The sequence below is a fragment of the Pleuronectes platessa genome, chromosome 1 (genome assembly GCF_947347685.1).
Source record: "Pleuronectes platessa chromosome 1, fPlePla1.1, whole genome shotgun sequence".
Taxonomy (NCBI): Eukaryota; Metazoa; Chordata; class Actinopteri; order Pleuronectiformes; family Pleuronectidae; genus Pleuronectes; species Pleuronectes platessa.
Genome location: NC_070626.1, coordinates 13775193 through 13789995, shown reverse-complemented (window position 1 = coordinate 13789995; position 14803 = coordinate 13775193). Strand labels below are relative to the sequence as shown.

The following is a 14803-nucleotide window of genomic DNA, read 5'->3' as shown; positions in this document are numbered from 1 at the left end:
GTTTTATTGTTATCATAATGCTGTGCTTTCATTTAATAATTCCCTAAAGACACATTTTATATTGAAAAATAAGTTGTTATTCTACATGCTGTTATACTATTTATTTAAAAAAATTAAGAGCTTTGGGGGCAGAATTTGTTTAACTCTACGGCTGAAGTTTGTTTAATTAAAAAAAAAAAATTGCAATGCACCACTTAAATCCATCCATCGTCTTCCACTTATCCGGGCTTGGGTCGTGGAGGTAGTCGGCCAAGGAGGCTTTCGATGTTCCTCTCCTTAGTTACGCTTTCCAGCTCTTCCAGGGAGATTCCTGGCCCGATGGGATATGTCATCCCTCCAATGAGGTTTGGGTGAACCCGGGGTCTTCAGATTTGTTTTACAAATAAAACTTCAGGTGAACAATACTGTAGATCAGAATATTTTATTTTGGATATTACATATTTGGAAATAAATTACATAAAATATGTTCCCCTGTTCTCCAGAATACCAGCATAGTTATAAATCTTAACTACAAAAAGCTTAAATAAAGATTGCTTACAAAAATCCTTGTTACCCATTTCTCATCTCTGCTGATTGGGAAAAGACACCAGATACAAAATTGTAAAAACCTATTAATTCCTTTCTACTGCCTCACAAAATTGTTGTTCAGTTGATGCTTAATGTATTTGAACCTTCATAATTACACAGCAACACAACTGTCAGAAAGAAAAGTCTTCTGTGCAGACGGGACTGAAGAAGGAAACTCAAGTAAAACCTGTTCTCTTAGGAAAAAATGTTGCTGTTCTTTGGTGACTCGCCCTTTATGATCAATACAACAGAGATTGTTTGCTGGATCCTTCAAGAACGTTTGGATTTGTAGTGTTGTTGAGAAACTGCTGTAAACTCTGACTTCTTTTGTTCATTTGGGCGCGTTTACTACCAGTTTCAAAGTTCTCTGTCATTTACTCAGCAGCGTAACACGAGAGGACATCACATTTACAGTAACTGGAAGAAGATGTCAGGTTACCGTGGTTACCAAAGGGGCGCAGGATGATGTTGGACCGAGCAGAGAGGGCTTTAACATACATTCATGTATCTGCCAGTGCTTAAGACATTGTCAAGTTCTGATGTTGGTTTGTGTACAGGGCTTGAAGCAAAACATAAAAAGGGGACCACTTCCCCCACAGAGCACTGCCCTATGTTTTCTTCTTTTTTTTTTTTAGAGCTGACAATGAATATTTGTGTTTTGCTCATTAACAGCCTGTTTTCCCTTCAAAATCTACATCTAATGGTTTCATACAGCTGCCAGGAGAGCTCACTGTGTCACACCCCCATCCCCTTCACAAATTCCTCCTTCAGATCTACATTGATCTCATCCAAGGCCTCTCTGCATGTCTGCCTGCAGGGCTCCTCTGTGGGGTCACTTCTGGCGCATGCTCTGCTCTCAGGTCAGCTCCACTGCTAGGACATGAAGTGCACACAAAGAGGAGCCCTGCAGACAAGACCCCTTTCTCTGGAATCCTGCTTGGCGTAAATCAATCGCAAAAACATAGAACTTAAATCCCTGCAATTATAAAGATATGGTACAGTTCTCAAAGCTGCTGCTGTCCTCAGTCGGAGAATCGACACTGCATGTAGGTCTCCTCTGATGCACCATAGGCAAACTTTTGGTAAAAAGCCACATTTTTGGGTGCACATTCCAAAGTGATTTTGTAGCAATTCAGTTTTTTGCTGAGAAGAGTGAGAGTTGAAACTAACCTACAAGGAAGAGAAAAAAGAAAACGGATGAGTTAAAAAAAAAAGGTCAGCACAAATCTATATATATATATATATATATATATATATATCCTAAACTACCTTAATATGAATAACATCATTGAAATAGACGGTTTTAAACATTAAAACGAGCGTAAAGAAGATGTCTTTGTGTACAGGTCTACTCACAGTTTGCCCAGCTGCTTCCCTCTGCAACCGTCACTCACGACGACCTCCTCCACCCGGCCTCTCTGCAAACAACACACCAAAACAAATAGCTTTCATTATAAATATATAATTTCAACCAATTTTAAGATTAATAAATACGGATCAACGGGACAAAAAGTACAAATTTAACTTTTTGAAAGATATTATAGTTGCATATATTATTAAGATATACACATTGTTGGGGTGTAATTTACCTTAGCACAGGAGTGGATGAATTTGTGTTCAGTGATCAATGTGGCCGTAGCAACAATCTGTCCCAGATTTGTGTCCTCCACCACAATCACAAAGTAGTCCCCCGTCATCTTCATGTGCTCAAACTTTTCTGAAATCAAAAAGACAACAATTAGTTTTTAATGGATTTAATTTAAAGTCTGTAAACCAGCTGCAGTTAATTCAGTCTGATGCCCAGAAAGAGAGTTGACTTAAAAAAATGTGGGTGCACTTTGGGAGTTAAAATATTTGAGTTGTGTGTTGATTGTAAACGTTCTGAACAAAGTAAATAGAAGGGCAGTATCTCACTTTATTCATACATCAAATAAGCATTATGTTAAGCAAACTCACTTGTGAATTGCTCGGGTGTGACATCGCCTGTCTGCGTGAGTTGAGATAGAACTTTGAAGAATCCTGAAGCACAAACACACAACATTTGATGAAAGCAACTTTTTTTAAAGATATATTTTATTGTGTTACATTACTAAAATCATACACCTAAGACGTGGTAATATTTGTATTATTATTCACTACAGATTTATTTACAAAACAACAGAAACATTAAGATATTAAAAACAGAAAAACTAATTTTAATTTGACTTATCTAAATTGATTACAAAACTGATAAGCAAAAAAAAGAAGAGGAAAAAAAGGAATACAGAGGAGGGTTGGGAGTATGGGTTATGCAAAAATAATGTGGACTGTTATTTTGGGTTGACATTGAGTTACGGAGGATGAGTAAGGTGGTGTAGAGAGGAATCAGCTCTGAATAAACTTCATGAAAAGAGAGCAGGTGTTGTGGGATCAGATTGTCCTTAAGGGTTGCTCTAGGGCTAGTAAAATTACATATTAAATAACCTTCAAATAAAAGCTAATAAATAATTTTAAAAAATGCAAAGTGGTCCTGAAATGTGTCCCCAGACTCACCTCTATTGAAGTCGGCCATACAAAGCGGCCTCAGCACCAGGCCTTCTCCGGGGCTGGACGGAGAGATGGGTGGAGAGAAGGACACAGAGTTGCAGCTCCAGTCGAGCTCCTTAAGCAGAGAGGGCTCAAAGAGCGGAGTCTCGTCCAGCAGCATTCCAAGATCTCTGCTAAAAACACACACACAGGCAGGCAGGTAAGTGGAGGTACGTTCACAAGCCTTTGAAACAATGAAAGTATGTCCCACTGAACAGAGTCTCATCTAAGATCAGCAGTATTGTAACTATGTGTTTGCTTGAACTCACACAGGACTTTGACCAGACCAACACAAACTGACGTGCCTCGCTTTATTAGCTCTAATAGCCTGCTTGCATTTAAACAGGCACACGCCCTGGCCTGATCACCTGCATGATGTGGACCAGGATGTGTCATGTGAGAGGGGTGAAACCAACAGAGGTCCATTCATAGTGAAAAGTTATCACTGCTGAGTTAGATGAAGCTAGCAGATGTTTAAATAGTGGTTTCCATGGCAGCCAACACACACCACTGCTGTCACCAACAACAAACAACGTGAGGTGATAGAACATCACATTTATAATAAGTTTAGTAAGTGTCATTAGGACACCGTGTTTCTCTACGGTAGCCCGAGTGGCCAAATAACTCATGAGGACTTCTCCACTCACGTTGTATTGACCGGTGTTTCAGTCAGCTCACGTCACATCGGCAGAGGATAGTTCGTTTACTGAAGCGACATCTGACCGAGTATCCGCACATATAACACACATGTACTGTATAGCTTATACAGTACATGTGTACCGTGTCACTCTTCCTCGCGTGTCCTGTCAAGCGGCCAAACAAACAACACAACCCAGCGGCTTTAACCTCACATGCACCAACAGGCGCTACTCCCCTGGGGGTTAGCCAATGCTAAGCAGCTAGCTAGCGATCTAGCTTGAGATCTTACCGGGTACAGGAGCACGGGGAGAAGAGAGGCACGGTGCAGCGGAGCTCCCACAGACCGAGGGGACGCACGACGACGGCCCGGTGTGCTGCTGGTTCGGATGGAGGCTGGGCTACATGGTCGGCGGAGCAGCGTGGGTGTTGCCTGCTGCTGCCACTGCTTCCGCATGACGTGGTGACGAGGAGCGGTCTCATGCCTGACGTGGCAAAACATTCCGGGCGCTGAGGTGGAGCCCGACCACGTCAGAGGCTCCGGAGAAATCCCGGAGAGGGAGGTTTGGATTGTCAAACTTTAGTTAGCGATACACATCAGAGTCAGACCAGAGATCACAGAGATGTATGACGATTTACTTCAGCTGCACAAGCAGCCCAAAAACAACGAATATTTGCCTTTGACACAATCCAACACACAGTCATGTCTCCATGACTCTTCATTATCCATCTAGTTACTTGCTTTTGGTCTCCATATGGAAGTAGGTCCACATAATGTGACTGTATAAACAGATGAAGGTCCACACACACACACTCACACAAAAAACACACACACATTCACAAAAACACACACAAACACAAAAGATGACATTTTCACCCTCGTTAGTTAAAAAGCCGTAGAAGCTCTGTTTATTGAGTCTTTTGTATTGACATATTTTACAAAAACTAGATTTACAGAAATCATCCATTACCAAACCATTCTTAATTTAGGCACAACATTACAGGAAAGCTCAGTCCAAATAAGTATTTAGGTTTTGATTAAATAAGACATGGTTATGAAAGATAACCCATGATTTGGAAAATATATCATGGATATTCAAAGATGTTAAGGAACAGGAAGACAAACTGAAAATGACAATAAAACAGTCCTTTTTTTAAAAAATATTTAAATAACTGAAAACCTGAAATCTAAATCCAATATTTGTTACAACTGCCCCAAACAAAGTTTGAGCAAAAAATAAAAACACACAATCAAGATCACAACACATCAGCTTCTCGAGGAAGTTTGTGGGCTGCTCTTTGGGATAAAGTGGAAGCAAACAAAAGCACTTGTCTGGATTCATGCATACCTCCCCCCCAACTTCCCTCGCACAGTAATCGAAGAAATCAAACACGTATAATACACACAGTGTCAGTGTCCGTCTTTGTGTCCGTCAACACGTCTCAACCAGCTACAGATTCAGTGTAATTTGACAGCACCCAAGTTCTTTTTGTATATTACTGCACATTTCTGTAATAAAATCTTTAAGCAGAGGATGATTATGTTCCCTGCTGGTATGTTTCAGTTAGCACTTCTCAATGTGAGTAGACAAAGGCTGTACAAACAAAAAACACCCCCTCCAAAACTTCAATAAGATTCTCAGTCATTCACCTGATTAATATATATTAGAGCTATAATTAGCAAACACATGGTGATTTGTGTTAAGTTAATGAGATCATTTTGCTGCTCATCCAAGAGGCGTCACCTAACGTTCTGATGAACACTGTTGAAAAAGCAGCAAAACATCCTCGAAATACTGAGCAGCAAGTCCAACTTCTACAGACTTAGCTATTTCTGCACAAGTTCAAAATAAATCAGACCCGGTTGGCAATTCTCAACTGACAAGAATATTTTCACAACTCAACAGCAGTGAGTAATATAAGAAAATGAAAAAGACGAGAGCTATGGTTTGTGTACAAAATGTGATATATCCACTCTGTTTATCTGGGGCCAGTTTTAGAAAACAAATAATTACACGCGAACTCCCTCCTTGTGTTAGACAACAAATGAAAACCTATTTGCACTGGGTGTTATTACACACTAAATACAGAATAACCCGTGTGGGTCAAAAACACTTGTTTGCAGCATTGCTTTGATAGAGACATTCATATTTGACTGAAAGGCTGAACAATACTAAAGTGACATTCTCCTACTCAAAGGTAAGAAATAAGCCTACACTTGATTCACAGTTGAAACTCGTAAAATAACAACACAGAAATACGTCAGCCGAGTTTCTCCGTCCAGAATACGAAGCTTTCGGCCATGAGCAAAAAGTGTGAAAAACAATTGCTTAAAAGGAAAACAAACAAGGACCCAAAAAGAAGCTTTATCGAATAATAATAACACCTTCAAACCCTCCTCATGAAAAGCTTGGATCTCCTGAATACAAAGCATGCTTATCTCCCACAGCAGACACTGACTCTATGGAAGCTGGTGTTAGCAATGTATGGCACGAGATTAAAGGGCAATGCAGCATTGCATTTCTTATCTTGCACCCATCAATTTATATAATGCTCCAAATACTCAGGCTTGTATCAGTGATGCAGAGGCTAATCACAGTAGTCCCACCTAATTTAGGCAGCTCAGAACGGTCCAAAGGCCATGTTTGCAATGCGTTTTAATTAGAGGGTTGAATAGATGGTGACCATTGACGGGGGGACAGGTTGAAGGAGCTCTGTTTTTGCCTCATGGGATGATGATGTTTTAGACTCTTCAGCTGAAGCCAATCTTTGCATCAGGGTGAGGGGTTTAGCTGGATCTGCATGCGTCCCTCTGCAGCTGCTGCCACGATTCTACGTCTCAGGACACTCGAGTCCAACTCTGGGACAATGTCCTCCTCCAGTCCAGGCAAATCCTCGTCCTGATCCTCTGGACCCTTGTTCAGGAATCTCCTATGGGGAAGCAGTGAAGATGTAAAGATATGATGGAATGCAAGATACTAGGAAACAAGGCAGCTAGGAATCCTTATCATGTGTGAATAAATTACATTATCACTTTAAGCTCTTTACAATTGGGTAACCAAAACAAAAAAGCCTTCAACATTTATCCTGGCTTAAATGTTGAAGGCTTGACTGTAGTGACATTTCAAGCACTCAAGCCAGTGGGTTAAAGAAAAAAGCCTCGAAGCAGCAGTGTACCAACCTGCGAGCTTGCTGAAGCAGCTCATCTTTCCTCTGCATTAGCATCTTCTGCCTTTCCTCAGCCGACTTAGAGAAGCGACCTCCTCTGACCTCCATGCTGTCTACCTCGTTGATTTCCTGCCCTGCTGCCCCATTGGACCCTGCCTGCTCCTCTCCTGCATTGTTCCCCTGTATAGGGGAGCGCTCTATGGCCTAAGAAATAAATAATGTCAGACAGTGTGACCCATTCTTCCTCTGACCCATTTGAAAGAAATTCAGGGGACTATTTTCATAGGCATTCATGCAAAAATGTAAATGGCTCCCTCGTTAACATTTAGGCCTAAATTAACTGACCTGTGTTGTGAAGGGTACCTGGATGCGTCCCTCCAGGATGTTGTCAGTGGTGACCTCCACAGAGCGGGTCAACTGCAGGTCCTGCATCACCAGGTAGGACGGCACCTGAGGGAACATCTCCTGGATCTGATGGGCCTAATGGGCAGACGTTACATAGACAAGGAGTCAGAAAATGACACAAGCAGGTCTTATGCAAACAGTGTTGAGCGATTGAAACCTTTCAGAAGACCTCAAATTCTTGGCATATTTAGTAACTAACAGTTTCTACCAAATCAGTTGGATTAAAAATATTCTTGTAGTGCCAGTAGGGTTGATGTTAGAGCAAACATCACTACTTGGATTTTACAGTATTACACATAACGCCTATTGTATTATCTTCCAACTGTGTCACATGATTATTTGGTTACAATCATCCCTGAATGATCTTGGCTGCAGTTCAAGTTAGGCCAGCTTAATTTGATGGATAATACCCTGTACCATACTGTGGAAGGGAAGGAGAAGAGAAAGAGAAGGCTGCATGAGCCATGCAGCCAAGAGCAGCCTCATACCCACACCTGGTTCAAACCGCTATCTCTGTCATCTCTCTTAAAATCGAAAACTTCATCAGACTGTAAACTTGAACTCACCATGGCCATGAGCTGGGAGTTGTTGTTGGCCTGAGCGATGCCCAGGATATTGGTGGTGTGCATTACTTCCACTGAGAAACTGGGCAGCCAGCTGGCAATGCGAGATCCTACAGGGGAACATGTGGGTTGAATAAGTGATTGTCACACACAGCCGATCCGTGGAGGGTAACTGCACAACCACATTCGATATTGGATCAGTGTCTGAAAGACTCACCATCAAAGTGGAAGAAGTGGTTGTGATGGTTGATGTGTGGTCTGGCTTCTGGAGCGGCTCCTCCGGGGCCAGCGTTGTCCCCAATACCTGCGCCCTGCGGCTGGCCTCTCGCTGGGCCCCCATCGCCACTGATGTTCAGGGATGTCCGACATGTTGGGCATGATGTGTCCTGCTCGAGCCACGACCGCAAACAAGAGCTGGAAGAATAGTGCCACAGATCAAACATGTTATTATGGTACTATGACTTGGCATTCATTTAAGAGTCAAAACACGTTTTCTGTTGCTAAATATCAGGATCCGTGCAGGGAATCTTGCTGAAGAACATTCACCAAACTGCTCTTATATTATCAGAAAAGTATCATTACAATGAAATTCATATTACTATGAAAGAGATAACTGTTCCGGTGTAGTCTCTCCTTTAGGCCTCTTTATTATACCTCCAAAATAAAACAGTTTCTAGGATAAGGAGCCCCATGTAAGTGATACCGCAACCATCCCTTGCATTGAGGCAACTCCTTAAAATCATTTTACTTGTGGAAGAGATGGCCGCAGGGTAGTTTTCGTGCCGTCAGCATGGTGTCCCAGCAGATGGCACAGTCGTCATCATTAGCAGTCAGCTCCTCGGCAGTAGCAACAGCAAACCTGCATTAAAAGTTCACAGAATATGAAAATAATGATGAAACAAGTGACGATCGACTAAGTACAAAGCTTCAAATTAGAAATAACTATATAAAACAAAAAGGAGGAAACAGTCAAATAAAACACAGCCTCACATGGCCTCCATGTTGTTGATGACACGAAGGTAATTCTTGTGTCGGCGAACGCGACGCTGGACCTCATGGAAGAGATATCGCAGCTGCATGAAGATGACCAAGCTCGCCATGGACAGCCAGATGTTACCAAAAAGCTAACGAGAGACGGAAAAGGGAGACGTTTAGGGAACTATCAAGAGAACAGGACATTCTACATTTTAATAACATTACATGTCTCTGAGCCTTCAGTGTATCTTACCAGCATATGGATATGGTGCATGAGGTCCAGAAACAACATGGCCAGCTCCATGATGAAGTCTGAGTAGTAGACATAAGTTCCCTTACTCTCCCAAGTGCCTGGGTGGTTAAGATCCCACAGATGAATGGAGTACCTGAGGACATGCACAACTCTTTCAACACAGGTGATAATAACAGGGTTTCTGCAGGGTTCGCCTAGTTAAATTCAACAATCTTATTTAATTGGTTGTTTATGTTTTAATTTACCATTTTAATACTAGTACAATCTAATACCCGTTTGAACAACACTTGTGGCAGTTAAACAGGATCCGTTCAATGGTTACACTTGACAATATGCGCTGCTTTACTCTTAAGCCCCTCTGAGAGAGCAGCTAGCCGCTGAGAGCTAGCTCGACCCGGCTCTGTCCGGGTTCCCTTCCCCGTGGACAAGGCCTCTGTATGCTTCTCCGAGTCCGTTGCGGAAGGACGGACGGACGGACCCTTTTTGATTTATAGTTCTACGAGCCTTTTTGTTCCGAAAACAATTCACCGCCAGAACAGTAGATGGCGCAACGGAAGTCGAGCTTAGAGAAGCCTACCTCATGAGGTATATACAAGCTCATTGTTCCTTGACAATTAAGCCAAAATACTTGAATAAGACAAAATAGTGAAAAGGTCCAAAGCTGTTGTGAGGCAAGGAAAACAAAAATCAAGAACTTTTATTACGGTTCAAAGTGAGGTTGATTGGTCACCACAAACATTATTTCGCCATGTGTAGAAGCTACAGCTCTACTAGTGACAAAACCAGTATCCGAATATAGAGCAACACTAATGAATCCATAAGGGCCTCAGCTGATTTGAGTAATTTAGAGTTGTCCTAAGTCCTAACCACCTTCTTTGGGACAAAGACGCCTTTCATACTGGTGCTAATGGAACCAAAGGAAAACATTAGCTTGATTCCAAATTTGTAGGGGCTATGTCATCTGTTCTGCTGCGGTGTGTGCATGAGTGTGCTTGTGTGAGGAGTCTTTAAGGAGACTTACCGCATGATGACATGCCCAGTACGCACAGTCACCAGCAGACACTGGAGAAAAAAGAACAAAGATTAAGTTGATAAAATATATAACCATCCAAAATATGACAGACTTCAAATAGAATATTTGAAAGCGAAATAGTGAAGGGATGTTTTGATGTTTTGAACTCGGGCCTAAATAAACACTTTTATGACAGAGTCCAAGATCATCTTTGGTAAGCATGATCTAAGTGCATTTTATACATAGTTTTGGCATTTTTATACAGTTGTGGCCCCAGACTCTCACCTCGGCTGCCATAAAGGAGAGAGTGTGCATGCCATGGGATGCTCCTAGCAGACCACAGACCACAGCCAGGCCACAGCAGTCCAACAGAAGAGAGACCAGCAGACAGAGCACTCGCACATGGCTGTGCATGGGAGTGGAGGGGGAGAACGACAGCTGTGGAGAAGAAACGGGATTGTGAAGTTTTCTTTGTCCTTATATACAAGATACAAATAAAATTGACTATTTTTTATTATTTGGGAATTTCTAGTGGGCTTCAGTGGACAAAGACAACAACAACAACATAAACTAACAAAATATGAACGTAGATGTTTGAGAAACATTCAGCAGATGGAAAGCAAGTGTTTCTTAGTTTAACTTGCTCACACACAGTCATGCAGCACTAATCACATAGCAACGAGAACCAGTAGCATGAGTGCCAAACTCAAAGTGCATTTCTACTGTAGGACCTGAGAGCTCGGACTTTTCCCTTCCAAATTTTACACAACCTATTTTAAAATCAATAAACTCCTCACACATTATCCACATAAAGTCCATGGTCAGAAAGAAGATTGCGTAAGACTGTAAAACTACAGCTCTGGAGTGTGTAGACCACTTTTCAGGTGAAATTGTTTAACAAGGCTTACACACTCAGACATATCTATCATCTTTCCCGTTTCTGTTACTCCCCCAAAGCTAGAACCCACAGAAGCAGATAAACGAAAGAAAGCCGGGCGCACACAACTGACTGGTATAGATTCTGTAGACCGGCAGTCAGAAATGGCCTTATGTTACACAAAGCCAGTCAACATTACATCTTAGGAAACATACCAGCTTCATGGCAGTTTTAAATGTCGTTGCTTGTAGGGAGCTGCATAAATCTGATATTTTGTTTTGCCCAAGATGCAGAGCACAACCTGATACATGGTCACGTCAATGTAGTTAGTGAAACTGTATCAGTAGGCTAACATACCAGTGCAATGGAACTATTTATAGACTCAGAGGTGAACAGAGTTAAGTCATTCTTAAAACTTTTGGGAGAAGCTCAGTACACTTTGTGACCTCTGCATGAAGTTTGTATGTGCACTTAGCAGGTGTCATTAAACAGCAGACTTTCTGCCGCCTTGTATTTACTCTAAGAACTTATGAATAAAAAGGCAGTCACAAAGAATGTAGGTCTATTCCTGTCTTGTTTGCTATGGATCCTAAACAGCCAAAGGTTTCACTGAGGGATGTTTAGCCCTTAAACCTGCTTAATGCCATCCTGGCCATTTCCAGTGCCTGAATCTACATTGCAATGTACCAAGTGCTTGAATAATCTATAGTAATAAGGAAAATAATAATAAATTAGTTTATTGTAAGATTTTCATATGAGGAAGTCATGAACGAGGGATCCCTGGATGGAGTCAAAAAAGAAAGGTGTTGTTTCTAGAACTTACATATTCAAATCGGTCTTTGCAGAGCTGAACCATGAGGTGGAGAAAGACCAGTGCAGAGAACCACAAACACCACATGACCACCTCCTCCACTGTCTGCACATTCAGCACGCCGAAAATGAAAATAAACTTGTAGAAGATGAAGTTCCAGAACTTGTCTTTCAGGTGCTGAGGAGTAAACACAGAGCACATTAGCAAGTTCATTTCTAGACGGTCTACACTTGAGTTGCAAAGGCTTAGAGGTTGACAACCCCAGGCTCTTTGACAGGCCTCATTTTAACAGACTCACCTGCTTCTCGCTGACTCTCAGTGGGCCGAACACCACGTACTGAATCATTTTGGCGAATAACATTAAAGAGCAGCAGAATGTGTTGACTAACACCTGGAGGAGCACGAGAGCAGAGTGGCAGTTAGTTGTTTATTTTCTCTGGAGCAATGCAAGGTCTTTAACTAAACAACACTCACCCATACAAAGAGACTGTCGGTGGCAAGATACCACAGCACACTGGTCGCCAGCTCCGTGTCACTAAACTCATTATTCAGAAGTTCAAGATCCACCCCTGGGGCAGCCTGTGTTTCATCAGCTTCCAAGGCCCCAAAGCCTGGGTCAGTGACAGTGTTGTAGGCGCTGAAGATGCTGCCGGCGAGCAGAGCCACACTCAGGATTGTGTAGGTCTGCAGGCTGGGCCATGGAAACCTCTCCAGAAACAGCAGAGGCATCGCAGGCTGTGAGCTCCTCTTCTTCTCGACGCGTGGAAACTGGGTCTGTCCTGATCAGAGAACTCAAACAACCTGTAAGGGCAGAGGAGAGTTTGCCGACGTTGGCCAAACTTTATTACTCAACTCAGTGTAGTTGTTACACAAACACAAACGTGCTAGCACTGGATAGCTGCTAACTCGTGCCGATGTGTGAATTAATGACGATATTGGAAATTGACAGTTGACACACGAATTGAAAGATTACCATGGTAGTTTCCAGGAAGTTAGCAGACTGACATTAACCATTGACAACCTGCCTCTCTGGTCAGCCTCCTGCGTGCTAGCTCAAAACTGTTCGTATATGTGTAAATTAAAGCGTATTGAATCGGCGATCGAACGCGCTTACATAAACACCCCCGTAGCGCTAACGCTGAACGAAAGCAGCTCACGCCCCTGCCGTTAGCTTATCACCTGGCTAACGCTAGCTAGCACTAGCCTAGCTGTCAGCTAACGTTGGCCACAAAGCCGACCCCCGTTAACAAGCCCCAGACATCGAGCTGGTGCCAGATCGTCACTCACAGTTCGTCGCGGGCTTGGTTGGAGAAGGTGTCCAGCGTCACTCGCCGTGTTCCGTGTTGTACTTTCAGTGCAGCAGCACCGGGAACAGCGGAGTTGACAACATCGTCTTGTTTATTTCACCGAGCAGGCAGCTGAGCGAGGAGGGGGAGGGAGGGAGGGGGGGGGGGGGGGGCGCTGTCGAAGCTGCGCATCGTAACTACGTCGTCACGACAACTTTCCCCTGACCTCTCATTCAATGTCTGTGTTTCTACTGTTCGAGAGATCAAGACTTCCGTCAACACGAAGACCACATCCATGATCTGGGATTTCATTTCTGTTCTTACGTCAACATGTATCAGGCAAAAATAAAAGGATTATCTTGATGGTAGCCATGCACTAATTCAGGTTTTGGGGGTTTTGTTAAAAAAGTGTTGATTGAATTTTTTAGATGCATATTTAATGAGCTTAAAAAATAACTTATTTTGTATGGCCTTTTGTCTTGATGTGCATGTCTTGTATTTGCATGGCACATGTAAAAAAGTGACGCCCATGTTTTTCTTCCTCTTCATCTGCTGTGATATCACTGTAGATTTATCCGGTAACATTTAAATCATGAAATGTCCCGTTTAAAAATTACACATTTAATTGTTGGAGGAATGAATAATTAACTTGAATGAACTCTAGTCTAACACTTACAGTCTCTTGTCAAATACCTCAGTCTGGAGCATAGCAAAAGATGGGGATTGCAGAGAATCCAAAGTTGAGGGGACAGTGAGTGTTGTTGTTAAGAGACAATAGACAGTTGTGTAGCTTTCATCCACCATATCATGAATATTGTCAATGAATGAATATCAAAATTAGATTTCAACACGATTGTTTGGACATGAGCAAAAACAAATCCCTGCATTTTTTTCAACTCAGCTGTTTTTATTCAAGTAGGTAGTGAAATCATCTCAATTTATTTGTCTTCTTTATGGTTAACAATCTTTGTGTATATGTACAGTGCCTTGCATAAGTATTCACCCCCTTTGGACTTTTCTACATTTTGTCATGGTATAACCACAGATTAAAATTTATTTCATCGTGAGTTTATGTAATGGACCAACACAAAATAGTGCATCATTTGGAAGTGGGGGGAAATATTACATGGATTTCACAATTATTTACAAATAAAAATCTGAAAAGTGTTGAGTGCATATGTATTCACCCCCTTTACTGTGAAACCCCTAACAAAGATCTGGTGCGACCAATTGCATTCACAAGTCACATTTGCAAGTCACATAATTAGTAAATAGGGTCCACCTGTCTGCAATTTAATCTCAGTATAAATACACCTGTTCTGTGACGGACTCAGAGTTTGTTGGAGATCATTACTGAACAAACAGCATCATGAAGACCAAGGAGCTCACCAAACAGGTCAGGGATAAAGTTGTGGAGAAATATGAAGCAGGGTTAGGTTATAAAAAAATATCCAGAGCTTTGAACATCTCTCTGAGCACCATAAAATCCATCATAAGAAAATGGAAAGAATATGGCACAACCGCAAACCTACCAAGAGGAGGCCGTCCACCCAAACTGAAGAGTCGGACAAGGAGAAAATGAATCAGAGAAGCAACCAGGAGGCCCATGGTTACTCTGGAGGAGTTGCAGAGATCCACAGCTGAGGTGGGAGAATCTGTCCACAGGACAACTATTAGTCGTCTAC

General features: G+C 42.2%; 2 protein-coding genes across 6 annotated transcripts; both read right to left on the bottom strand.

Annotated features, from left to right (window-relative positions):
* Positions 1-1570: 1570 nt before the first annotated feature.
* On the bottom strand, positions 1571-4208 carry gnpnat1 (glucosamine-phosphate N-acetyltransferase 1). Of its 3 annotated transcripts, none has more exons than XM_053421262.1 (6): positions 4061-4208; positions 3100-3266; positions 2524-2586; positions 2157-2284; positions 1924-1985; positions 1571-1737 (listed from the first exon to the last, which is right to left on the bottom strand). In XM_053421262.1, exons 2-6 carry the CDS (start codon positions 3251-3253, stop codon positions 1590-1592), a joined length of 555 nt encoding a protein of 184 aa, XP_053277237.1. In that variant the 5' UTR covers positions 3254-3266; positions 4061-4208; the 3' UTR covers positions 1571-1589. The 3 variants fall into 3 exon arrangements, with proteins under 3 accessions (XP_053277237.1, XP_053277245.1, XP_053277254.1); XM_053421270.1 differs by having other exon boundaries at positions 3100-3263; positions 4061-4206; XM_053421279.1 differs by lacking the exon at positions 4061-4208 and adding an exon at positions 3780-3943.
* A 442-nt stretch (positions 4209-4650) lies between these two features.
* On the bottom strand, positions 4651-13266 carry LOC128434942 (E3 ubiquitin-protein ligase AMFR). Of its 3 annotated transcripts, none has more exons than XM_053417912.1 (14): positions 13120-13266; positions 12307-12633; positions 12131-12223; positions 11845-12009; positions 10430-10582; positions 10154-10194; positions 9133-9265; positions 8895-9028; positions 8653-8763; positions 8122-8318; positions 7908-8014; positions 7282-7416; positions 6950-7140; positions 4651-6699 (listed from the first exon to the last, which is right to left on the bottom strand). In XM_053417912.1, exons 2-14 carry the CDS (start codon positions 12559-12561, stop codon positions 6543-6545), a joined length of 1872 nt encoding a protein of 623 aa, XP_053273887.1. In that variant the 5' UTR covers positions 12562-12633; positions 13120-13266; the 3' UTR covers positions 4651-6542. The 3 variants fall into 3 exon arrangements, with proteins under 3 accessions (XP_053273887.1, XP_053273905.1, XP_053273897.1); XM_053417930.1 differs by having other exon boundaries at positions 7300-7416; XM_053417922.1 differs by lacking the exon at positions 13120-13266 and adding an exon at positions 12806-12996.
* Positions 13267-14803: the final 1537 nt, after the last annotated feature.